Source organism: Cricetulus griseus (assembly GCF_003668045.3).
Source record: "Cricetulus griseus strain 17A/GY chromosome 1 unlocalized genomic scaffold, alternate assembly CriGri-PICRH-1.0 chr1_1, whole genome shotgun sequence".
Lineage (NCBI taxonomy): Eukaryota > Metazoa > Chordata > Mammalia > Rodentia > Cricetidae > Cricetulus > Cricetulus griseus.
In genome coordinates this window covers 67,296,790-67,322,105 of record NW_023276807.1, presented here as the reverse complement: position 1 = coordinate 67,322,105, position 25,316 = coordinate 67,296,790, and the positions used below count along the sequence as shown (strand labels likewise).

At 49.1% G+C, this 25,316-nt stretch overlaps 2 protein-coding genes across 2 annotated transcripts in view; both read right to left on the bottom strand.

Moving 5' to 3' along the window:
• The window catches only part of Gas6 (growth arrest specific 6), a 29,566-nt gene extending 8,748 nt beyond the window's left edge, over window positions 1–20,818 (bottom strand). The window contains exons 1-9 of the mRNA XM_027387801.2: window positions 20,740–20,818; window positions 20,321–20,487; window positions 11,044–11,068; window positions 9,216–9,278; window positions 4,278–4,400; window positions 3,494–3,616; window positions 2,243–2,365; window positions 1,277–1,398; window positions 152–270 (exon numbers count right to left, since the gene is read on the bottom strand). Of these exons, the coding sequence (XP_027243602.1) occupies window positions 152–270; window positions 1,277–1,398; window positions 2,243–2,365; window positions 3,494–3,616; window positions 4,278–4,400; window positions 9,216–9,278; window positions 11,044–11,068; window positions 20,321–20,487; window positions 20,740–20,818 (944 nt within the window). The remainder of the gene's footprint in view (window positions 1–151; window positions 271–1,276; window positions 1,399–2,242; window positions 2,366–3,493; window positions 3,617–4,277; window positions 4,401–9,215; window positions 9,279–11,043; window positions 11,069–20,320; window positions 20,488–20,739) is intronic.
• Window positions 20,819–24,224: 3,406 nt separating this feature from the next.
• On the bottom strand, window positions 24,225–24,495 carry LOC103162643 (small ubiquitin-related modifier 2-A-like). Its single transcript, XM_027388218.1, has 2 exons — window positions 24,350–24,495; window positions 24,225–24,282 (listed from the first exon to the last, which is right to left on the bottom strand). Exons 1-2 carry the CDS (start codon window positions 24,493–24,495, stop codon window positions 24,225–24,227), a joined length of 204 nt encoding a protein of 67 aa, XP_027244019.1.
• Between the last annotated feature and the right edge of the window lie 821 nt (window positions 24,496–25,316).

Here is a 25,316-nt window from a genome sequence, read left to right as displayed (position 1 = left end):
TAGTCCCAGGGTCCTGACCCCTGTGACACTTTCCAGAACATGGGGAGCTGGTTCACTCAGAGATCTTGAGTGGCTTTGGGCTCCTGGAAAGCAGGAGCCCTAGATCAGCTTTCTCGCCTGGGCTCAGCTGTGCTGTGTTCCTGGCTCTTACCTGGTGGGTTGAAGCCTCTTGAAGCGTAGTCTGATCACCGGGGTACCGCTGAACATGCGGCCCAGGTACAAGGACTTCACACTCTTGGCCATGGCGAAGGGCACACATGGTAAGATGTCCTGCCATGAGATAGGAAGGTGTTGGGGGGGGGGCAATGCCCTGTGGCTGCCTTTTAAACAACTTTGAGGTCCTGGTCATATTGGGGAGATCTCAAGGCTAGCCTACCCCTGGAAATCCCAGAGTCAAATGACCCATCCTACGCTGGTGCCCCCAGGCGGAGGCCCAGGGTTGTGAATTGTCTATCAACTGCTTCTTCCTTGCCTGTTATTATTTGCAAGTGTTTAAATTATGAAATGCTTCAAACTCACAGAAGAGCAGGGACTCACAAAAATTCATTTTTAGTATGCTATTAACAAAATGAACAGAACACAAAGGCCTTGAAGACTATGGTTGAAGAAACTTCCCTGATTTATGGTGTAGGCTTTCCCACTGACCAGAGACAGGATGTAATTAAAGCAGGTTGAGCTGACTTCCAGGGGGTGAGGGACAGAAGGATTCTACACTTCCACACAGGCCAGCAGGGAGCCTGAGGTAGAAACCACACAAGTGTGGGTCCCCTATTCCCTCAGAAGGGCACTAGCTCATGAAATGGGAGCCTCACAAAGTACCTAGATGACTTGGGCTTCAGGCTCATAATTGAAAAAATGCTTCTCCAGCTTCCTAGGTCTGTGACTTGCAAAGTCACCATATGTGGTCACTTGCTGTTGCTTTCCAGAAAATGCCAACAATGTACAACTTCTCTGCAGTTTATTTTGCTTGATACAGAGCCCTGAGTGAACGGTGTGTGTGTGTGTGTGTGTGTGTGTGTGTGTCCTGGTGTGAACACATTTCACCTTGGGTCTGCACCATCAGGCTACGTGGCTATGAGTGGGTGTTGCTATGGAGATTTCATCAACACAACCAAACAAGAGTTTGGCTAGCTGTGTGGCCCTGAGAGCTAGGAGCTTTCAGTCAACCAAGTCTCCAGAAACTTTTCTCCCACAACCTGTTAGTAGCAAAGGGACCTATACAAAGCACAGCACTGGGGCTCCACAAGGCCATCTAGTGGGCACTAGGGTCACCTACCTCACAAGTATCCATATCTGGGGACAGCTTTAGGCCCCCACGCCCATCACAGTGGCAGGTGTAGCTGCCTGGGGAGTTGACACAGGTTTGCTCACAGCGTCCCTGCTGGCACTCGTCCACATCTGCCGGCAAAGGGACTCATGGTAGGCACTGGGAAAACTCCAACACTGAGCAAACCCACTTACTCTTCCCAAAGACATGTAGACATCACTGCTCAGCCTGCTACCTCAGATGTCTGTCTCTTAGGTCCCTGCTTCCTAGAGAGAAATGAAGAGCTGAGGATGTCCAAGGACCATGCTCAGACTGGCTCAGGGATGGAGGGACCAAGAGTGTCTGTGTGGGCTGTGGAGAATTGTGCAGGGCAGGACCCTTGTGAACCCTTAGCTCCAAGCTCCCTTCCCTGGGGGCTCAGTTTTCCTCCAGGGCTCCCACAGCTATCTCTCAGAGTCCTTTGTAGCTCCCAGAAAGGTGTGATTATAGAAGGAGACAGTCTCTGCCTTCAGGACATGGTAAGCCTCTGAAGTGACAGAATGAGTCAATTGTTCCCCATCTACTGCAGGGACACAGTGGGCTGGGAAGAAACCCAAGTCTACCAAAGAATTCTGGATCTTTACATACTCTACTGAAGGCTGGAGAAGGGTAAACACACAAGTGTGTCATCATTTGAGTACACACTGGAACACATTCATGTGTAGGAGAGCCTTGTGTGTGAGCATACATGTAGGGACACAATGGGGACAGGAAAAAGGGAAGAGACAGAGGACTGACTTGAGGGGTCACCTTCAATGAAGGTACAGAGACTCCCAGGAGGTCAACCTTCATGTGGTGTGTACAATGACTTCCTGGAACGTTGAACCACTGGTTGCCAGCAATAGAGCAATGCAGCCCACATTCAGGCAGTGATCACTTGTGTCCTAGGCTAAGGGTCAAAGGAGGAAGGAACCTGGGTGGCTGTAGCATAGGTACCTTGGCAGGCCTTCTCTTGGGAGCTGTATGTGTATCCCTTGTCACAGAGGCAGGAGTAGGAACCCGGCAAGTTCTTGCAGCGTGCATCCCCACAGGTGTTCAGGTCTGCGCACTCATCTACATCTGCAAGCAAAGCCAGCCAGGCCAAGGCTGTACAGGTCAGTCTGGGACAGCTGCAGCGGCCACTGGGGATAGAGGGCAAGAACAGCCCCAAGACAGGAGGGTGGAGAACAGGAGGAGGAAGGCACGATGCCTTCACTGTGGGTGTCAAGTGATGGTGGGCCCAGGGAACACATGCTGCTCACCCCACACTGGGTACACAGTAGACTTCATTGCTCAGGGTCCACAAAGCAAGGCAGGTCTCCTCAACCTGCTGCTAAAGTGTGGGGCTGTGTCCCTTGGTCAAGGCCAAGGACAAGAGGCACAATGAGAGGGCCTCTGTTCCTGAAATAAGGGCTGAGGAGGGGAAGCCTATACATTCCCATATGCATTTTCCGTACATTTCAAAAAGGTACGAGGGCACAGTGGCTGAGCGTCCCCATCAATCACACCTAAGAATATTCATTGGGACTGTCAGAGGTGAACTCTGAGGTAGATGAAAATAAAAACTTTTTTTTTTTTTTTCAAAATGGGTGAGGGAAATAGTCATTTGTCTCATCAGGCTTGTGCCCAGATTCTGAGTTGACCCCGCCCCCTGGGACCATCTGGACCACATAGGCTGCTGGGGCCCAGTCCTCACTTAGGGCACATCTGTGTTGGAGCAAGGTTGAATGCTATTCCTCTATACCCTAGATCAGCACAGGGGGACAAGGTGAAACATGCACTTTTGGGGTGATTTTTTTGGGTGTTCTCAGGCTCCCTTCTCTGGCCTGAGTGGAAATGGGGAGGACCCATCTGCTTCTGTGTTCTTGGGGCTAGGGAAGAGGCAGTCTGTGCTGGGAGGGTCTGGAAGGTATGGTAGGTGCACAGGGGTCCTGGGGCTTGCCATCTTGCTGAGTTCCCTGTAGTCAGTGGCAGAGATCTAAGCCTGGTGACCACAAAGGTTGTTTTGCAGGCTCCATGGGCTGGAAGGTACCTGAAAACACTAGTGGGGGTGGGCATCTCCAGTCCTTGTCCTTGCTCTCATGGGGACTCGTGTCCACAAGGCTGAACTTGACCATCTCCAAAGGGTGCTCATATTTCCAAAGGATGCTCTTTCCCTTCCCAGGATAGGGAGGTAGGGGAGGTGGAACGGTTCAGCCAGGGACTTACCTTGGCAGTTCCTGCCATCTGAGGCAAGTGAGAAGCCGCTATGGCAGGCACATTGGAAGCTTCCTGGCTTGTTGTGGCAGACCTGGCTACAGCCCCCATTCTTCTGGGCACACTCATTGACATCTGGACATGAAGAAACAGCAAGGGGCTCCTACCTGGATACTTCCCTGCTGGCCTCATGTGGATAAGGTAGACAGTGTGAGGGCCAGAGAGATATGAACTGCTACTGGTGGGGACAGCTACAGACTCAGTTCTGAAGGTCCCTAGGTGATAAGAGACAGGGTGGAGGACAAAACGGACCCACCAATCATTGCTCAGCAGCCATGAGACCTTCACACAGCCTAGTCTGTGGATAGAACCATCCAGATGACCTGTGAACGCAGCTTGGCTGTCCTGGGTGAAGGGCTGGGCAGGTCCTGCTATCCTGTTTGTAGCTTTACCTAATGCCTCACACCTGCACCTGAGTAAATCAAGGTGGGGCCCCTTAGCTGGGGCGCTAAGACTCATGTGGCATTTCCTTCTTTTCAATCCTGGCCCAAAACAGCTCTCTGTCTGTCTCAACTCTCTAGGAGCCTACAGCTCCAGTGACCCACAGGGCTGTTGCATTTGGGAGCTTTAAATGCAGGGCTACTGCATTCAACCCTGGGCCTGCAAAGGGTTCCCAAGAGGGGTGTCCATCAGGTCCTTATCCCAGGACAGACCATAAGTACTGCTGGGCTCCCAGTCATGGGTAGGGGGTGAGGAGTGGGTGGGACAGAGAGAGGGTGAGGCTGTGGACTCTCACCTTTGTTACAGAGCCGGCCTTCCCAGCCAGCTTTGCACAGGCAGTAGAAGTTGCCCATGAGGTCTTGACAGAGTTGAGTGCCCTTCTTATCACAAGGGTTTGGGGTGCACTGGTCAGGCAAGTCTGAGTTGGGGATACAAAATTGAAAGTCAGTCAGGATTTCTCTGAAAGCCCTACCTCACATAGTTGGGGGTGGTCAGAGCAGGCTAAGCTGTGATGGAGGTTCCCACCTTGGGACAGGAACAAATGTAAGGAACTTTCAAGGCACTGGGACCATTTCCAGTCACTCCACCCAGGTCTACTGGGGGGTGGGTGTGTGCGACTGTCACTGGGCCAGGCAAAGAGGAACTTCTGGTTCAGGCCTCCCAGGGAATGGGTCTCCTAGTTCCCCTAGAAGGGCTGGGGCACATTCTCTCCACAGAGCAGAATTGGTGGAGCCCACTTCATGGACAGGAGGGCTCTTTTCATACACCAGCCCTGCCAACAAGCAAGCAGAAGCCCAGCACTAAAGCATCAAGTCAGGTGTGCAGTGACCAGCTGAACAGGACACAGGTGACTGAGCCACATAGCTTCAGCCTTTGGCTTATAGGCTGGCACAATGTTAACTGCTCTCCATGGAGTACCTTAGAGACACAGCTGAGACCTCCAGACACAGCCTTAACTATGCCTTGGGTGGGGGTGGGAAAGCTTGGCATTTGCTTCAATCTCCAGGTGAGGGAAGTCACAGAAAACTATTATTATATCCCGCTATCGAAGAATCCTTTCAGAGGTTGAATAGATGCGGGCTTGACCCAGAACATAGGAGGCCTGGGCCCTTCATCCTGCCCCATCTGAAGGCTCTACAGTCTGCCTGTAAGGGGTAGGTGGTGGGGTGGCTCCTACTTACCAACAGTTAGATAGTTCTAGAGCAGCAGTTTTTAACCTTCCTAATACTGTGACCCTTTAATACAGTTTCTCGTGTTGTGGTGATCCCTCAACCATAAAATTAATTTTGTTGTTACTTCATTAACTGTAATTTTGCTACTATTATGAATCCTAATGTAAATGTCTCATTTCCTAATGGTCTTTCACAGGTGACCCCTGTGAAACAGTCTTTTGACCCCCAAAGGGGTTGCAACCCACAAGTTGAAAACTGCTATCCTAGAGATTCTAGAGACACATGAGACTCTCTCAAGGGGTGTCACTTCCTAGTTCTGGTCATGCTCCACCTGCTTAGACAGATGCAGACTGGTGTCCTACTAGGACTGGCATCCCATTGCTAGGAGGTATTTTGCCACTTCCATTAAACATCTTGATGCTCCTCTGCTTCCTTGATGTTAGTCTGCCCTGCCCAGCGTCTGACCAAAGACTGGCTCTAGATTTTCACTGATAGAAGATATGAAATGCAGATGAATCCAAACAGCATAGCCAGGGTTTTGACTGGATGAGGCTAATCAACCCTATTTCCCTCCTGCCCTCGAGAGTGGTCACTGTCATCTGGCCACCCGACTCTCAGATCTGCACGAAGGGCAGGGCTAAGTGTAGTTCAGCACTCCTAGAGCATAGCCACACTTGTATCTCTCAACACCAGCCCATGCCTCACGCCTGCAGGTGATGTTGCACTCCCTGGGTTCCAATGGAAGTTCTGGGTTAGGTGGGCCCTCTGCAGTACATGAAAAGCTGAGACCAAGCTGAGGACCAGGAGGAGGCTGAGCTGACCCTCTTTGAGGAAGCAGCTATGAGATATGAATTCAGTCATCTCTCTCTCTCTCTCTCTCTCTCTCTCTCTCTCTCTCTCTCCCTCCCCCTCCTGCTTTCAGTTGGTGAGCGGCCATTTTGAGTCTCATGACAATTCACATCTTGGACTTTGACTCTTGGGCATCCCTATCGTACTCGATGCCAACATAGGTCTGATGCCAGCATTTGTTCCTTTTTGATTTACAGGAACAGTTTCAGGCCAAGCCAGAAGAGCATTGGGAGCACTGGCCAATGTCTCCTGGAGGCCATCCTGGCAGGATGTCAAAAGTCTTCCAGGTTACCCACACCAGTGTTTTCTCTGTTCTTGGGGGCCCTCCCCACAGGCCTCTCCTGTTTCCCACACCTGAACTCTAGACAAAGACGGTTCTCGCTGCCTGGCAGGAACGGGGGAGGACCTGGCATAAGATGAGGCAGCAGCCAACCTCTGGATTTCCCAGATGCATTCCTTTGCTCATCCAGGGTTTTCAGGTCAGCCTCACTGCTGGCAGCTCCTACTTGTACCGGGCCAGGCTGGGCTAGGTGCCGAGCCCACAGCAGGCCTGGGAAGCAAGTCTAGGCTTCTCAGGGAAGCTCTGCGATCTACTTTGCTTGCCTTTTTTTCTCCCTGTGGTCTTTCCACGTTTACATCCAAAGTCTGCTGGGTTTGCACAAACTATAGCCAACAGCATGCCTGTGAGTCTTCAAATATTCTTGACACTCTCGCAGAGAAGTTTCTGGCAAATCATTATAAAATGCCATTTTTTCTTTAAGCATGTAGGGGCTGGGGAAAGTCAGAGTGGCCTATAAATTAGGGGTTAAGATTGGAGGGCCTTATTGTTCCACAAGTGCTGTGGACTCACGGGAGCCCACCTGAAGCCAGAATACGGTGTCCAGTACACTTAAGTGTCCGGTTGGAGGGTTAAATTTGTTTCTAAAGTATGCACTAGCAAATTTGGCACTAGGGCTGGTTAACTTGGCCAAGAATGCCACAGCCGCCCTTGCAAAATTTGTCCTTAGGCTGAGGGATGGTGCAGTACCAACTTCCAATGGGGTAATGTTATTTTTAAGAGTCTCCCAACACAGAGTCAACACCACAACCCTTGTCCCTCTGCCCCTAGAGGAATACCATCTACTATACATCATTTCTTTTCCTGTTGGAAATTTACCAAGTCCAATGTTTGACCTTTGGCAGGTGCCCAGAGATTTCTGCAGCGAGACTGATACATTCCCGAAAGGTGAAAGAATGGGCAGTTTTGCAGGCACTGTGGTGCCTAGGTAGCTATTCCCCAGGTAGGTTCTATCCTCCTCCCCTCCCCTTCCCTCCCCTTCCCTCCCCTCCTTTTCCCTCCCCTCTCCTCTACACAGGTTTCTCTGTATAGTCCTGGCTGTCCTAGAACTCTTTCTATAGACCATGTAGAGATCTGTTATTCTTAACAGTCTATCCTGGCTTTTTGCATGGCTGTAGGTGGGGTATAAAGTGTGATCTGGCTCTCCAGGTGGCAAGTTAGGTCCTGGGCAGCAGACCTGTCCAATCTAGACCCTTAGCTCTGGGCCCATAAAGGACCCCTGCTAACCTAACTCATCTACCCCTGCCCGATGTATGGTGTGGGGAATCAACCTTCTTGGAAGCATGTTTGTCAGAAGATCCCATTGGACATGGTGGGGAAGCTGGAATGGTTTATAAGAAAGGAAAGAAATGGACGTCAAAGCTTTTCCTGGTATCAAGAGAGAACAGGCCATGCTTAGTCTATGGCTTCTCTCTTGTCACTCTAGTTGCTGTTGGCATCATGATCAACCCCCATAAGGTACTGGGCTCCCAGAAGGCCTGTTAGGGCAAAGGCTTGTCTGAGGTGACGTCTAAGCTCTCTAGGAAATGCCAGAATGGGACCTGTAAGACTTTTGCTTTAATTTTTTTTTTTAACAAAAATGGGTATTCAAGAGTATTCAAGCTATGACATATCATGGGCATTGAGGTAAAGAACGGGGTACAAAGGGCAACAGCCTGCCTAGCTGGTGGGCTTAGCTTGTCGCCCTGTTTTTCCATGGTTCAGTAGAAGGATATGTGGGTCATCGGGGCACTTTTGTACAGTCACCATGAGGGGATAGACAATGACAGCTCAGGCGCATGATCATTGGAATCTGTGATGAGCAGTGCCAGGCAGGACATAGCTATGTGTCAGGGACATTGGCAAAGCCTCTGCCCTGAGGCAAGGCATCTGACACATGGGTTTAACATATTTGGCACCAGAAGACACAGGTTTATCATCTAATCAGCCCTGGGACAGGTTCGGGGGTGGGTACACTCTAATTCCCATCTTCCAGGCCACCTACCACCATGGGGGGTGTGCAGAATCTCAAGTCCCACCCAGAGGGTGTCATTGTAATTCAAAACATCTAAAGAGGCTCTGAAACTACAATATCAGCCACCAACCAAAGCAATAGAATAACTTCACAGAGCACTGGGAGCAAAGGTTAATGTCCAGGGTCAACGGACCAACCTATCATGTGTCCCAACAAACTAGAGAATATAAGGAAAGAAATTACCATGCTTGATAGTGCAAGTGTCAAGAACTAAACTAAGGAGAGAGGTGCAAAACTAACCTAAAAACAACAAAACAGTGACAAAAATGGAAGCTTTGCCAACAGGAAAGGAACACCTAAGTTACAGAAGCCATTCTCAAAGGGAAATATGGATGTGGGTTTGTCTCTGAACCCTTCTTAGGAACCAGAACTGTGGACAGATGCAGAAGACATCGTTCTGCTTCTGTAATAACAGAAACAAAATAACCTCACACCTGATCAACCTGCCTGGGCTAAGCTGAGCCGAGGTGGCTGACATCTGCTGGGAGCTGTGCGGGCCCTTGCCCTGGAAGGGACTCCAGACATGGGAGCAATTAGGGATGGGGGTGACACAAGTATGCAAGAGACATATCTGTACTTCTAGGAACAAACAGAGAGCTGGAAGATGGCCTTGCCTGCAAGATGAGAGTTAGGGGTACACGTCACACCCTATGAAATAGTTAACCTTCTACAACAAGTACATTTATTGCTCATTTTAAAAACATAAGCAAGATGTACTTTAAGAGAAAGTTCAGTGTGCAAGGAATAGACTCCTGGAGGGCCTGACAATTTCTCAGGCTGATGGAATATTCACTCAGCAGTTTTATCCCAACCACAGCTGAGCCACAGCTACCCGGTATGACATAGGAGGGGGGCACTTACTCTGAACGCAAGGTGCAAAATTTGGGTTTTTATCTTCAGGCTTGCCATATTTCCTCAGGCATTCTGAAAGAAAGAAAGAAACAGACAACATGGTCACTTGTCATCCCTGAGGTAGGGGTCCAAATCAGTGGTAAGTGACAGTTTCTTTGCGCCTGGACACGTGGATCTTCACTGAGTGGATGGCCTAGCTGTCAGTATAAAAGCACATGGTGGTGGCAGCAGGAAGGTGCCCCCAGTGTGAGAGAACACCAACTCCAGAATGGGTGACTGCAGGGACCTCCCATCAACACAGAACACCAAGAACTTTATCACAGTCGGACTCTGGCCAAGGAACTGAACGTCAAGATCACAATGGTCTGGGCAGGAAGCATGGTCCTTAGTCTGAAAGTAGAAGTGCTCTTTAGGTCCCCCTTAAGTCTGTAGGGCACTAGACCTGGCATTCACGTGTGTTCCACAAGGGAGCCAGAAACACAGCATTGGAACACATACGGTACGTGATGACTGTGTATGATGGTGTTCAGCCACTCTATCTGGTCCTTTAGGAGGTCACTGTTGCTTGTCCATATGTGAGAAGACAGTGTGGACAGTGAAAGTATAGTCAGGATGAGGGATGGGATAGCCACCTTCCTCTGTTTTGGCACTAGAAAAGCCCAAGGGTTTTGGGTAGTATAAGGATCAGAGGTAGGTCTGAATGAGTAAAGTCCTGAGTGAATGTGTATTTTGATATGAGTAAAGCTTGCCAAGGACTCCAATTGATCCATGAGAAATTGGCAAAGCCATTGCCCATATGGGCCAGGATCAAGAGAAATGCCAAAGCTTTCCTTGAAAATGAGTGCTTACGAACAATTGACCAGTGTGTACAAAGGACTAGCATCCTCTACCCAGATGTCTACAGCCTGATAATGCTCACCTACAGAGGCCTACTAAGACTAGGCAGCCCCTCCCTTTGTGTTGTACATAATAAATGCACTGAGGTTCTGAGGTTTTTGCCTTGACTGTAATTGTGTCTGTCCTTTCTCTGTTTCCCTGTCTCCCCCTAGCTAAGATTCTGGTACCCGAGGCTGCGAGTCACAGCAGGCAAGTCACCGGTCCTCTGTGTTATTGCTTGATACAGATTACAAGCAGGTGCCTCTAGAACGGAAGGCCAGCATCTTACCCAAATGTGATGACGAGTCCAAAGACCGAGAACACACTCTTCTTATAAGCAATATACACCTGAAGTACTTTGGGTGTTAACCAACCAGCACTCAGAGAATTTTGGTTTCTTGAGGGAGCAAAGTAACTGTCCTCCAGACTACAACCATATTTTTTTTTTGTTTCTCCTGTAAGAGTATATTGACATTTCCCATGCCATTATGTGCCCCACTACAGTGACTGAGAATATGTGTGTGTTCCTGTTCATCAAACTATGTAAAAAACCTTGTGCAAGGTTCTAAGTTTTAGCTGATAATAGAACAAATGTTGATAAACACAACACACAGGAGCAAGATTTAGGGGAGGGGTCCCTTATAATCTCAGAAGTACAGTCGCCCAACACCAGAAAGTTTGAGGGTACTCAATTAACCATACTTCCAGATGTGGATATAGCCTAAAATCAAAGATGATATCTGCAAAGAGCAGTGTTAGTCTGGGGCTCAGGCAACTTGGAATAAAATGATGGTATAAAAAAAACCAAAACCACACACTCATATTTTGTCCCATGTGCTCTCGATAGCTCTACCCCCACAGCTTCCTCCTCCCAGGAATAACATGCTAATGGGATTTCTCCAACATGAAGCAGACTCACTGTCTGCATGACAATGAAGCTACAGTAGTAATTTTAACTTACCCTGGTATCGTGGATAGAAATATTCCTGTGGAAAGAGAAGAAGGGCAACAGTTAACTGGCACAGCATGGGGCCTCTTAAAAAAAAAAAAAAAACTACCTGTTTAATCAAGCCTGCAGACAGGAACACAGAAGCAAGGATCTTGCACTGTAGCTCCCTCAGTGCCAGAACTGCTTAGAAGTCCTGCTCAGAAAGGATGGCAATGAGAGAAGCTTCTGCTGACTCAGCTTCTGCAGTATCCCTGACTGCAGTGCATGACTGTGTGGCCACCTTCAGGAAGAAGCAAATCCGTGTCACCCATAGCTAGTTAGAGGGTGCCTCCCACGTTTCCTGAGAAAATGCACGTAGAAGGATAGGAACATTCCAGGTGGCCCAGTTTCAGTCCAAGGACACAGAGTTCTTGTCTTAGAGTTTCTATTGCTTCCATGAAACACTATGACCAAAAGCAAGTTGGGGAGAAAAGGGTTTATTTAGCTTACACTTCCACACTGTATTCCCTCACTGAAGGAAGTGAGGACAGGAACTCAAGCAGATCCTGGAGGCAGGAGCTGATGCAGAAGCCATGAAGGGTGCTGTTTACTGGCTTGCTCATCCCACTTTCTTATAAAACCCAGGACCACCAGGTGCTCTTTCATGAATCAGTAATTAAGAAAATGCCCTACAGCCCAATTTTACAGTGGCATTTTCTTAATCGAGGTTCCCTCCTCTCAGATGACTCTAGCTGTGTCAAGCTAACATAAAACTATCCAGCACAATTGACCCCTTGTCTACTTGACACACAAACACATCAACTTCCTTTCACATTCATCCCCAAGATCTCACATTAAAAACATAAATAACTTTAAAAGTCCCACCATCTTTACAAACTCAAAGTTCAGTCCTTTTTAAAATATCCAGACTTTTAAAAATCCAAAATCCCCTTTTAAAGTTTGAAATTTCTCAACTGTGGCTCCTCCAAAGGGCTTGGGTCACTTCTCCAAGCTCTGCCCTGTGCAGCACACACAGTTTGTCTTCCAGGCTTCAGCACCATCGCTGCTGTTCTTGGTGAGGGTCATTTGCTGCAGCTGGGTTGTATTTTTACCAATGGCCTCTCCTGGGCTCTCTTCTGGGACACCAACCCTGCCACACAGAGCCGCCTCAGCTGCTCTCCATGTCCCTTCGTGCCTTCAAAACTAACACCTCCTGGGTGACTCTTGCACCACACCGAGTTCTACTGCCAGCACAAGGTACAACCTTGGTCATGCCTGGAACATGGCTTCCATGTGGCTGACTCTCAGGAAACATTTCCCAGAAGATTTCACCAACAATGCTGGTCTCTTCTTAATCACCGCTAATTTCGCAGCTCCAGCTGACCAGCACCCAACATCCCAGCAAAGCAAATGCTTCACTTTAGTAGTTCTGGTGTCTTGTTAACCACAGCTGATTCTTCAGCCCCAGATAACCAGAACCCCGAATCTTAGTTCAAAGTAACAAATGACACTGATAGGTCTTTAAACTTCCCTCTGAAACGTCACGGGCCAGGCCCCCATTGTCTGTATTGCCTTCAACATAATTATCTTCCAAGCTCCTACAGAACATCTCACTGAGATCTCAACATTCAGTGGCTTTTCTGGTTAAAAGTTCCAAACTCTTTCCACAATCCTCGCCAAAATACACAATCAGGTCTCTCCCTGAAACACCCTAGTATCTTGGTACCAACTTCTGTCTTAGTCAGGATTTCTATTGTTGCAATGAACATCATGACCAAAAGCAAGTTGGGGAGGAAAGGGTTTATTTGGCTTATATTTCCACATTGTAGTCCATCATTTATGGAAGCCAGGACAGGAACTCAAACAGGGCAGGAACCCAGAGGCAGGAGCTAAGGCAGAGGCCATGGAAGAGTGCTGCTTAATGGTTTGTTTGCCCTGGGTTGCTCAGTCTGCTTTCTTATAGAACCCAGGACCACCAACCCAGGGATAGCACCACCCACAATGGGCTGCCCTGCCCCCAATCAGTCACTAATTAAGAAAATACCTTATAGGCTTGTGTACAGCCCAATCTTATGAGGGCATTTTCTCAATTGAGGTTCCCTGCTTTCAGATGATTCTAGTTTGGGTCAAGTTGACATAGAACCATCCAGCACAGTTGTCTTCAGCCTTCAGTTTCCCCTGTCATTGGTTTTCATACACTGTCTTAGTAAAACAAGTCTTCTGGCTAAGCATAGGCTGTACACTGTAGCCCCACACTGTACACAGGTGTCCCCATACTGTACACAAGTGTATGCGAGCCCTCTGGCCATTCTGGGCCAGTGACAGGATGGCTGGAAGCCTGTTGTAAGCAACAGGATTGTTGTAAGCAAGAGGCAGCCAGACAGGCCCCAAAGCACAGACCCCCAGCAGAGCACCTCCCACACCTACAATGGGAATGGCTCCCATTTGTATTCTCTCACTTTTCTCATTGGTGAGGGGCTTTGTGGATGAGAACAGAGGTAGCAGGGATGGAATAAACCAGAGTAAGATCCCCATGATGGGGGGGGGGCACTAAGATGCTTTTCTCCAGGTTTAGAAAGGATATCAGGAAAGAACTTAGATGACAAAATTATCCTTCGTGTCATAGAGCCAGATGTGGGGATGCAGTGAGCAGTGTGGGGAGAAGTTTGTGGTTTACATGGCTAGGAAGAGCCCTTCACAGCCATGCATATGGAAAGGTCAAAGGTAACAGAGCACTGCTCATATTCCCCCATCGTGCTGCTGTAGGGTCTGGCTTGGGGCCAGCACAAGCCCGGCTTTTCTCATGGAAGGATGCAGCAATCCTGACATGCACCTCAGAAGGACCCAGTGGCCTTTGGAGCTCCCTGAGAGTGACATAGCTCAGGACTGATCTCCCTGTCCCCCTGCACAGGGACCAGGCAGGATTGTGCCCATGGCTTTCAGCTATCACTCTTCCTGGGCTCCTTGGAGGGCCTCACCAGTCAGCCTGCAGCTGCATAGCTTCAGTGGTCGCCTGATCAGACTTAAATCTGAAGACAGCACATGCTCCAAAGGCAGACAAAACCCATATAAGAGGGCAAGGTCGGATGCATGTGTATCAAGATGGAGAAACATCTGAGCCCAAAGTGGGGTGAACCGATATCAGGTCTTATAATTACAAAAAGTATACACCAACTGTCACCCCGTGCCACCCAACTGGAAAGGTTCCAGTTTACTCTACACAGCTTCTGCCTGTAGAGCATTATTCTCACCTGGATTTATGAGGCCTCAGACTTAGAGGCCAAAACATCTCTGCCTAGCAGAAAGGAGTCAGTGGACCAAAATCTGCGCTTTCATTCCTACTCTTGACTTCCTCATGGCAGGGGGGGGGGAGTGGGAGGAAGGAGCATGTTACATAGCATCTTCATCATACACAAGCCTCACGGGTGTAGAAAGACCCCCCATCAGGCCCTACACCCATGATGTTCACACCTGTATACAGGCCTCATGAATGCTCACAGCCATACACAGGCCCCAGGAATGCTCACACCCAGACCATTGGTAGGCCTCTGGAGTGCTGCTTTCACAGACAGACTTCATGGAGTGCTAGTTCCCAGTACACTTTGAGCATCAGAGGCTCCATGTGGAATGAACTCACGTTCTGCCTTGCCAGCTCTGTGCACAGAGTGTGAAAGTGAGAAGATGTAAACAGTATTGTTTACCTCAGTTTGGGGAACATTCTACGCACACAATAACACCTGAGGCTCCCCAGTATTCTCTATCAGAGCAGAGACTGGCAAGCACAGCTGCATGGGAGAGCTTTTAAATTCTGGGGGAGAGGAGAACCCCTGAGATCAACTAATCAATACTGCAACAAGCAGTTTTGGCCCTGTAAGTGGTTCAGTCTGTGACCATCCATGAAGAGCAAAGGTTCCAAGGAGAGACTCTGCGCCCACTGAGGTAGGAGCTGCTAGCTCATCCCTAATCCCTCTCTGAGGACAGAGCCTATGAGTGTAGAGCCTGGGCCCAGAAGTGTGCTTTGTGAGCTCCTCCCAAAGCTAGGTCTGCAGCAGGTTTGAGAGATCTATGTGGTCATGTGAAATTCATTATCATGGGCATGAACACTGAAGCGACTCTGGGTGGTCTAGCACCCATTGCTTTTTTCATGTATTGAGGGTCCATGAAGCTCAGAGGAAATCAGCTGATACTTTAAGCTTCTTCCCCTACCAGCTCCTGTAAAAATCCCTTGAAAATATAACAACACACTTTATAATCTGTCAAGGTCAAAAACCAAAGCCTGTGCAGCAAAGGTGCTGGCATAGTGACTGTCAACAAAGGCTTCAAACACCAGTCCCTAAGCCTCAGACAGGATCTCTGCATGGCCAAAGCCACCGCAGCTTTCACCTGAGCATGTCTAGTAGCCTGTGTGCATGAGGAAGTACAGACTTGTCTAAGGGCCACTGGGTGAGTAACTTGGGAGGGTTTGGCTTGCTGAGGTGCCAGCTCTGATTGTAGAGTTCTTCACGGTGCCTATTTCCTGAAGGATATTTTCCAAACACCTTTGTCCTGGTAGACTCCTGGCACTACCATCCATAGTGCCCAGTGCCCATAGAACCAGGGGGTGGGGGGCTTGTCTCCTTTCCAAGCTCACCTCCAGGGCCCTAGGAAGCTAGTCCTGTCTCCTGACCCATTTGCCAAACTCAAGCCTATGCCAGGCCAGCACTGAAGAGTGACAGTTTGGCCATTGCTTGGTAGCCCTGGCCTGCAAAACCCTACCTTCAAGGCCTGTAGCAGCAAAAGCCATGAAGAAATTGATGAGGGAAGGGGAAAGGACGCCTGGAGAGATGGGACTCAGAGGAGGCAAGAGTGAGTGAGTGTGTGTGTGTGTGTGTGTGTGTGTGTGTGTGTGTGTGTGTGTGTGCGCGCGAGTACTTACCTGTGCATGTATATCTATTTCTGTATGGGTACATGTGTGTCTATATAGGCATATGAATGTGTACTCATGAAACTGGGTCTTGTCCCTGTTGTGTAAAGTTCTAAAAGGAAAGGGGCAGGGAGGAAGGGGCAGGTGTGTTCCACCTGCCCTGGAGCTGGCCTTCTCCAAGCTGTCCTTGGAGAGCCCACCATCTAGGAAAAATGTCCTTAGTGAGTAGACATGGTCACCTAGATCTGAGTTCAGCACCAGAGAAGGTCCACTGCACTGGTGGACAGGCAGGGAGAGAGAACTAGAGCTACTGGGAGATAAGAGACCGTCAGGAAGGAGGGAACTGTCATTCAGCCCCTGGGGTGTTACCCCTAACAGCCAGCCAACCCCAGGGCAAATCTTGCAATGCTGCACTTTGTATCTTAAATAAAACAAGGTGCCAGTCATCAATAAGGCCTGCCTTTTTCCTGCCAGTAGATAATAAGGGTCAAAGCATGTGGCAGAGACTCCAGCTGGGATTAACTTCTTGATTAGGAACTTCTAGAGGCAAACATCTTAAACTGGAGACACAGCTTTAAAGGATTAGGTAAATTACTGAAGAGATTCTGCAGGCTCTTACCTGGGACTGGGCTACAACCCCAGGGCCTCTCTGAATTAGCAACGGGGACAGGGAATGTAGCCATTGAAAATGAAGTGCCCGGAAGGGACAGTAACAATTAAAAGGGAAACCAGATAACAGAGAAGCTGTGGGGGAGAGAAGGGACAGAGTGATTAGAAGTGGCCAGGGCTGCCACCACAGGGGAGCAGCCACTAAGGAATGTGGGTGGAGGTGCACCGGAAATGTGTGGAGGGGGACCTGCTTTCCCTCCCAGGAGAAAGTTAAGGAGAAGCTACCAGTGTCAGTGAAGTCCGGCTCTGCTATGCTCACTGGAGGAGTGAAGGCTGCCACTTTCCCTTTCAGTGTCAGAAGAAATCCTAGCTGAGCAGAGTCAGGTTCTTCACATAAACATTAGGGTGGCGTGGGGGGAATCCCATGGTTCCTCCCAAGGCAAGGGAGGAGGGGTTGTCCCATTGGTTCCAGCTGCCTAGGGCTACCCAGTATGGATGGCAGAATCACATGCCCATCCAGGGCCCCGAGAATGATTAGTAAGGGTAAGGAGCCACAGGTGTATGTAAGCTACAATTGGCCAGGACACCACTCAGAGAAACAGAGGCCTGTCTACCCCATCACTGTAAATACCATAGGATTTTAATTAGGCACGAAATACGATTATAGCAAGCACTGAGGTTTTAACTAAAAAAACACGGACTCCTCATCCAGGCCCCCAAGAGAACTTGGATGAAGGCCTGGCACCTCTACCTTCATTTTACATCTCCTTTATTTTAGGACACTGGCTTAGTTTTGCATGTAGGCATGCTAATCACCCAAGCATTGTCTATAGAAAGCTGGAGATGCACACCTATCTCAGCCCCTGCAAGCCTGAAGGCACAAAGATCTGTCAACATGTTGTGTCTTAACCCAGACCCCAAGGGAAGCTAAAGGTCTCAAGGGCCAACAGTCTCAGTGAGATTGCAGATAACAATTATTATGAAGAAGCTGGGCTCCTGAAGACCACCTTGTCCCCACAAGGAGTAAGGACTTCCCACCATTTTGCAGAACTGAGGCAGCACCAACCAGACCACACTTGTCAAGCTTTGCTTAACTCAGCATACCTCATGCCCCAATCCTTCCATTTAAACTCAAAGCTCATGTTAGTATCCCAAAGATAGCCCTGAAGCCACCAGACCCCTTGAGTCGTTCCCTTTCTTAGTGTGTACTGACTAAATCTCCGCTCTCTGCTTCTCACCATTTCTGGTCTCCATGGCTACAGCGGTACTGGTGGCTAAGCCTAGGTTTTCAGAACTCCCAGATCTGGTTCTTTTGCTCTAAAATCTCACAAGATCAGTCCCCAGGTGCGGTTCCTGCCTGGCCCAGTCAGGATTCCCTAGGACCACTAGGAGAAACTGTCAGGTGTTCTGTAGCCCACAGCTTCTCATTGTCACACACAATGTTCCAGGTAAGCCCAGGTGGTGCCCATTGTCTAGACTGTCTCATGGGTCTCCTTCAACACAAGAAAAGAGCTACATTTCAAGGCCAGGAAGATGAGTCCCTTCCCACTCTTCAGAGGCCATGAAGGTGAGTGGTGCTTGCAGGACTACTGGCCCACCCAGGTCAAGGGTATGGAATAAGGAAGACTCCAGTCAAAGATCCCTGCAGGTGGACTCCAGGTCTCTGGAGAATGGCTTAGCCCTACCCCTTCCTGAGGCTTCCTTATAGCCCATAGAGTCATGGAAACAACAGAAAAGTGACTGGTAGCCAAATCAAGGTGGTAGCAGCCAAGAAAGAGCTTTGGTTTGGAACTCTGTGCACAGAGGCCAGGGGGCAGCTGGGCACCAGAGTCAGTAATTCCCATATTGTAGTCAAGAGGTACAGGTCAAGCATCCAAGCTGACTCACGAGAGGAAAATTCTCACGTGTTGGGGTATTGGAGTTACGGGGGGGGGGGGACTATGGACAATTCTAGATGGCTCTAATGGGAACAGGTGTCTGCCAAGTCCTGATGGAGACAGGTTGTGACAGGACCAGAGGGGACTGCCTTTCCCAGCATGATAGCCTGGAGTTTCACCCAAATGCAGACAGAAAGGGAAAACCTTCCCCTGGACTGAAGAGAAGTTTTAAGAATACATTACTCTTTTTTAATGTCTTCATTTCACACCTTTGCAAATAAAATTAAACATGAAAGCAATTAAAACCAGAGGGACTTGACTCAAGGAGAACAGCTCCATGTCCAGGCTGCCAGGAGGGGCCAGCTTAGGCCTGTCTGCCCTGGCAGACAGACTGCAGAGGGGTGTGACTCCATGGCTGGGCGGTGGCCTTCTTGCCTTCAACTCTTGTCACCACAAGCCCTGTCCACGCTCTGAATGGCAGAAAGCTCCATGGGAGGGTGGAGTGGTAGCACACAGACCCAGCCACCTAAGTCCACAGCCCTGGTGACCGAGAGCCAGGAGCCCTGCCTAGACTTGGTAGGTGGACTCTTGGGTGAAGAGAAATCATAGCCAAAGGGGGAACACAGTAAGGGTATAAAAAGATCAGCGATCCGGCTCCTACACTGCTGTTGACGCCTTGGGTGGGGGGATACTATAAAGGGGGGCTGGGGGAAACGACACATACAGCTTGTCACCTAATCTTGGCTCCCACACTGGGTAGCAGTGCCAAAGCAGCTCTGTTGGCAACAGCTGTAGCACTGGTATCCGAAAAGTAGCTTTGAAGGGGATTGTCCAGTCAGCCGATTAGACACAAGTCAAAGCACAGGCCCTAGCGGCTCACACAGGGACATCCTTTCGTCATGTGATCCTTATTTCATCCCAGAAGAATTCTTTGAAAGGAAAATGCCAATGGAACCCAGAATTGTGAAACCATACCAATTTGGCAGGTGACAGGAGGTCCTCTGCATCACTAAGGAGGCCTGTGGGCTTAGAGTCCAGATCTGAAGCTTGGGCATACCCTAATCTGGGGTATGTTCCCCTCTGAACCCACTCAGCCCCCAGATTCACCTTCTGTGGAGACTCCTGTGCACACGTGGGCTGCTGGCTGCAGTTGGCTGTGTGCCTGCTCCGTTCCCCAAGGACATTATTAATAGAAGTTTGTCCTGGGCCAGCGCAGCCCTCACAGAGGCACAGCCCTCACAGAGGCACAGCCCTCACAGAGTCAGGTGCCGGACCTTCCCTACGTTCTTCCCCACCCTCGCATATGCATGTTCTTTGCACAATTCCAGCCATCGTATTTTTGGACCTGCTGCTGCAAGCAATTCCAGTCTTGAGATCTTTCAATTCCTCTTTCAGGGAAACCCTGGGTCCCCCTGGAGGAAAAGTAAAGAGAAGCTCCACCCCTCACCTCCAATCCAATTTAGGATCAGGACAACCTGGGGAAGCCTTTGAGTTTCAAACAACTATGTTTCTTTCCCATGGGCGCCTTTCCTTTAGGGATAGGAGAAAGTTTAGTTTGTCTTCTTTAAAGGGCTTCCCTTAGATACACCTACACGGGCCTCAGTGGACCCTGCTCAAGGACACACCTCCTCCTGCTCCTGAAAAGGAGAGAACTTGGGGTCACCAGGGGAGCAGGGGCTCAAGAGTGGTGAGGTGAAAGGGGGTGGACACAAAGCTCCGTGTCTAAGAGTTTCGGGGTGCGCGCAGTGGCGCGGTCCCCACAAGGATTCTCAAACTTCCAGAATGGGTGCCTGGGATTCCACAGTCCCCTGGCTCCCCGGTCCCCCGGACCTGAGCAGGGTGGGAACCAGGACTTGTAGCATTCAGAAGTACCGGTTCTGGGACGCACAGACCCCTCCCCGAGACCTCGGCGCCCGCTCACCGTCTCGGGGTCATTTTCGAACACCTCTCTGGCCTCCTCCTTGCTGCACACCTCCTCCACGCACTCCCGTTCCAGGTGGCCCTGCTTGGCCTCCTCGAAGACTTGGTAGGCGCGGCGCTGCCTGGGCCGCAGGAACTGCGCCGCCTCTCGCGCCCGCAGCAACACAGCTGCAGAAAGAAGGGTGTGCAGTCAACCTGCACCCACCCACTCGGGGGTGGAATGACTGGGGTCGGGGTTCCCGGGGACCACGATGCCTGTGTGTCTGGGATGCTCCGGGATCGTGATGCCAAAAGCCCAATGGTCTGGGGCCAGGATGCCTGGGTGTCTGGGATACTCCGCACTAGGATGCTGTGGCCGGGTGCAGGCCTGGCGCCCCACTCCAGGGGGTGGTGGGGTTTAGGGGCCGGTGCGGTACTCACTGTGCGAAGACTCGGAGGCCAGTAGGAGCAGCAGAAGCGCAGTGCCCAGGGCGGCAGCGGGCCCGGGCGGTGGCGGCATGGCGAGGCCCGGGCCGGGGAACCGGGCAGCCGGGAATGTGCAGTCAAAGCACCCGGGAGGCTGAGGCGAGCCGCGGACGCCGCGGGACAGGGGCTCCGGTCATCCTGGCCAGGCGGCGGTGAAGGTCACATCCCGGCGGTGGCAGCAGCGCCGCACCCGGCGCTCGCTGCGGTTCTGGGCCGAGAAGGAGGCTGCGGATGGGGGCGGGACTTGGGGCGGGTGGGGTGGGACCTAGGCCGAGGGGGGCGGGGCCTTTGGGGGCGGGGCCAAGCTGGGTGAGGCAAGGCAGGCAGACTAGTTCTACTCTAGTATCTTCAAAGAAATTTCTCTGCCATCATGACCTAGAATGCGGTAAAAATGAAAGGAGGACAAGATCTGGCGCCCTGGTCAGGTGCAGTTTGGATGTTTTCTGCCCTCCTCTGCAGACATTGTTTTTGGACTATTCATTCCTGGGCACATTGTTTTAAGATTGAAAATTCACGAAGGAAATAACTGAGGTCATACCCAATGGCATGGAGGTCCACGATGCAAGCAAGATGTTATTCCCTCTGTAATCTGGTTTCCACACCGCTGCCTGAACGCAGCGTTGTGTGTTCTCCAGGACCAAAGCTTCCCGTCTCTTGTCTCAGAACACTTTGCAAGGTCATAGGCCACCCCCCAACACACACACCTTGCAGACCACTTGCAGAATACAGCTATGCACCAGCCGGCCAGACCCCAGTAGGGGAATCTGCTCCTGAGACCCTCACCATGCTGATGGGTAAGGGTAGGGAGTCACTCTCTTTCCCTGGGTGACTGCAACCCAGATTCTTGGAAGCACACAAGGTGGAATTCTTTAAGGTCATTCATTTGAAGGTGGAGTTAACAAATATGTTAATTTCAGGGAAATGAATGTCTTGGGAATAATCTTGAAAGGGAATTAAAAATTGGATTGATAAGCCATCTGTGCCTGTTTCCAAGCCAGAATCACAGCACTCCTGTGAAACAAAGCCAGATGCTTTGGAATCCAGAGAGCACCCCAAACTCCCAAGGCTGCTTCAGCCCTATAAACAACATCATGAACTTGGAAAGAATATTTGCCTTATTAATTTTCTGCTCTTTCTTAAGAAACACTGGTTCCAAAAATGTAGGTGGATATTCACAAATCCCTCCTCAGGTACACTCACTGCAAGCCAAGTAGAGTTCTGGCATTTCTGTCCACCATTTCCTAGGGTTCTAAGTCGGGGCCATGGGTGGAGGTCAAGTGGTTTGCATACTCCTTCGAGTCATCTGCAGCGGCACCTGTGCACCTGTGGAATTTTGGAGAAGAGATGCAGTTTCCAGTTACTTGGTTGATCCCACCCCACCCCCTGTGACAGGAGGTTTCTCTGGCTTGTAGGGTGTGGCCATGGCTCAGATGACCAAAAGCCAGCAACCAGATGAAGTCATCCAGGTCCTCTGGCTCCTATAAGCCCAGACCTCAGTTGCACCCACCCCACCCCCATTCTCAGTGTAGTCTTTCTACTGATTGTCCCAGTAAAGATGCCTCCTGTTGTATAGACACTTGGTTTAATAAAGTGCATGCACCTCCTGGTTTTGACTGAGAAACTGGAGCAAGGAAGCAGCATATGTAGAGGGTAGAGGAGGATTGATGACCAGAGGTCACTTTAAAATCTTCAAACAAGTTACTAGGGCAGAAATGGAAAATGGGTAAGAAACAATCAGGTGAGTATTCCCCATTGGATGTGCCCCAGTTGGGAAAGGTGAGGCAGATGGCTCCGCCCCACAGGGCGGGAGGTTGATGCTGTCTTGGGGTGTTATAAGAAGGGAAGCAGGTGGCTTCTCTCATGAGGAACAAACTGGAGTGACTTGTGGAGATCGGTGGAGGCAAGGTGTCTGGAACTGGTTCTACATTGTCCCCACTGCCACCTCTGTGTCCAGTACACATGTGCTGTGAACTCTTGTTCTTGTTTTAAAGGAGTTGTCCTGGGTGTGTGGAACAAACCAACATATTTGGTTTCTGTTTGACTGCATTTTGATAACCTCATCAATACATGGACATGCCAGTAAGCTGCACCTCTCAACTAGATTTTGACGTACCTGAGACCATGCGTATTCCTGTGATGGCACTGTAGTCAGATGACACCACTCATCAAAGTGCCCTGGGCCATTGTTCTTCCTTCATTCTTCATGTTTCTCCCCCCCCCCCCCCAAATCCCCTTACTCTAGAGAACAGCTTTTGCCACTGCAGACTCTCCTGCAGTTTCGAGCATCACGTACAAAAGCAAATCTATAGCATACACATTTTTGCTTGGCCTTTTCAATCAGCAGATTTTCACTTTTGCTCAATATATTCCATGGATATATACTACCTATTGATGGAAATTAGTTTTTTTATTGGAAAATTGACTGAGAACACTTGGACCATTTATGTACAAATTATCATATGCTGACATGCTTTCATTTCTCTTGAATCTTATTTTCAATTTAAACAAGAAGTTTATTTAAACAACAAGATGGCTGGCTTGAAGGGAAAACTATCTAGGATCATCTTGTTCAAGAGTAATTTACAGGTTGTCCTATGTGTAACAGCTATGTACAAAAAATTTACAAAGTTGTCCTTGGTTTTAAAATAATAAATAAAAAGCACTAAGATTCTCCAATCAAACAAGGTATTGTGGTAGTTTGAATGTAATTGGCCCCCATAAGCTCATAAGGAGTGGCACTATTAGGAGCTGTGGCTTTGTTGGGCAGGTATGGCCTTGTTGGAGGAAGTGTGCCACTGTGGGGGTGGGCTTTGGGGTCTCTTTTGCTCAAGCTTTGCTCAGTGTCACAGTCTATTTCCTGTTGCCTTCTGATCAAGATGTAGCCAGCACTAGGTCTGCCTGCATGCCGCCATGCTCCCTGCCATGACAATAATGGACTGAATCTGTAAACTGTAAGCCACTACCTCAATTAAATGTTTTCCTTTATAAGAGCTGCCATGGTCATGGTGTCTCTTCAAAGCAATAGAAACCCTAAGACAGTATGCAAGGATTTTATGTTGTTGGGTTCTTCTGTTAAAACAATGAGAACAAAATAACTTACTGGAATATACAGATAAGAGCTGAATAAACACATCACTAACGAAGAAAGGGGGATATTTTCATAGAACCAGTACTTTTCCCAGACCATCCCCTTCTGATGTCAACCAAAACAGAACATTGGTCATTTAGTTTAAAAAAGAAAAAGAAAAAAAAACTGCAATAGGCTTGTGTACATACACCAGTTAGTTTATATACAATAAAGAAATGGGAACCCAGAAATGAAAGAATAAAGAAAACTACACTGTAGTCAGACTGTGGTGGGAACCAAATTGTGGCTTTCTAATTGAGAATATATTCTTGGGCTGTAAGAAAATTCTGTGGTAAAGGAGCAGGTTCCCCTTTTAGTCTGCTGTCTGCTGCTGAAACACATCAATCATTTCTTCATCCTTTTCCAACTGTGCAGGTTGTGGCATCATTGATCGTTGCCATCAAACCGGAATCTGATCTGCTCATTGACAAACCTCATTGTTCACAATAGGCTTTCATTAGTTCACTAAGTGCTGTCTGCCTCTTCATCTTAAATTGCAACGACAACCATCTGCCCACCACCTTCAAATCAATATGATCGTTGTTCTCAGTCTCAACTCCTTCCTTGGGTTCCTCCAAGGCCATGGTGAGCACCAGAATCACCTTGGCTGCCACTTTGCAAAAGTGGCACCAGGTTCCCACTGAAGGAGCACACGGGCAGCACCAGGGGTGGCAGATTAAGGAGGTAGTTTAAACTGTCTGTCTGTCTGTCTGTCTGTCTGTGTCTGTCTATCGTGTGTGCATGAGTGTTTGCGTGTGTGTATACAATCTGTAGAAGCTATTTCTTTCTGTGTGTGTGTGTATGTCCCACATCAAAAACCCCCAACTATGTGAGTTCCAGGGACTGAACTTAGATCATCAGGCTTGGCTGCAAATGCCCTTGGATCTAAGCTGTTTCCACAGCCTTTGCTTTCATTTCTCCTTGGGAAATACCTAAGAGCAGAATGGCTGGTTCATGTGGCAGATATTCGTTTAACTTTTAGAGAAGACAGAAAGCCCTTCCCCAAAGTGATCATACCATTTCACACCCACCGGCAGTATATGAAGCTTCTCGCTCTAGACTTCAGCAATATTTACCACAGTTTTTAAATGGTAGACATTATGTAGATACACAGGGATAGCCCGTTGTTTAATCTGAATGATTTTAGGCAAAGTTTAGTGCGATTTTGCCATCCGAATAACTCCCCTGTTGAAGTGTATGTTTAAATTTCCTCCCTCCCTCCCTCCCTCTTTCCTTCCTGTTTGAGATGTTTGCTATTCCAATTGTTGTTTCAAGAATTCTTTAAATAGTCCAGATAAAAGTCCCTTATCAGATTGTGGTTTGTAAATATTTATTTCCAGCCTGTGGCTCCTGTTTTCATTCTATTATTAGAATTTTCTTTCAAAGAGCAGGCTTTGAGATAATT

Bases quoted from the DNA above. Each gene is read 5' to 3' on its own strand.
- LOC103162643 (XM_027388218.1), bottom strand. From the start codon at position 24,495: ATGGCCTTGGAGGAACCCAAGGAAGGAGTTGAGACTGAGAACAACGAT. The intron at 24,283-24,349 runs ATGAGGTTTGTC...GCCACAACCTGC, and splicing joins ATGAAAGCCTATTGTGAACA to ACAGTTGGAAAAGGATGAAG.